Source organism: Penaeus monodon, chromosome 29, assembly GCF_015228065.2.
Source record: "Penaeus monodon isolate SGIC_2016 chromosome 29, NSTDA_Pmon_1, whole genome shotgun sequence".
Taxonomy (NCBI): domain Eukaryota; kingdom Metazoa; phylum Arthropoda; class Malacostraca; order Decapoda; family Penaeidae; genus Penaeus; species Penaeus monodon.
In genome coordinates this window covers 23,530,139-23,530,435 of record NC_051414.1, presented here as the reverse complement: position 1 = coordinate 23,530,435, position 297 = coordinate 23,530,139, and the positions used below count along the sequence as shown (strand labels likewise).

Below are 297 nucleotides of genomic sequence, written 5' to 3'. Positions count from 1 at the left end.
CTATAAATTCCAGTGTGTGGATGCCAGCTAGTGTGTGAGGCTCTAGCGTCACTTGGAGGAAGTCGAGCAGATGTACTCGCCCCACATCTTCTTCCAATCTTGAAACTCATCCAGAAATTCACTCATGATGCTCCTCTCAATACACACAAAACAAAACTTATGGTAAGCACAAGAGGAAATTTCTTGAAGTCTGAATATGTCAAGGATATTTCATGAATATCCCTGTAAGGTTATTGAAATTTGTATGCTTTTTACATCAACAATGAGTCTAATATCCCTTGCTGATTTTGGTATTCA

The 297-nt window shown here is 38.7% G+C and overlaps 1 protein-coding gene across 1 annotated transcript in view; it reads left to right on the top strand.

The window, feature by feature from the left end:
* The window catches only part of LOC119592039 (integrator complex subunit 7-like), a gene marked incomplete at its 3' end in the record, with an annotated part of 57,154 nt that overhangs the window by 5,393 nt on the left and 51,464 nt on the right, over positions 1 to 297 (top strand). Inside the window, 1 exon segment of the mRNA XM_037940834.1 lies at positions 14 to 162. Within this exon segment, the coding sequence (XP_037796762.1) occupies positions 14 to 162 (149 nt within the window).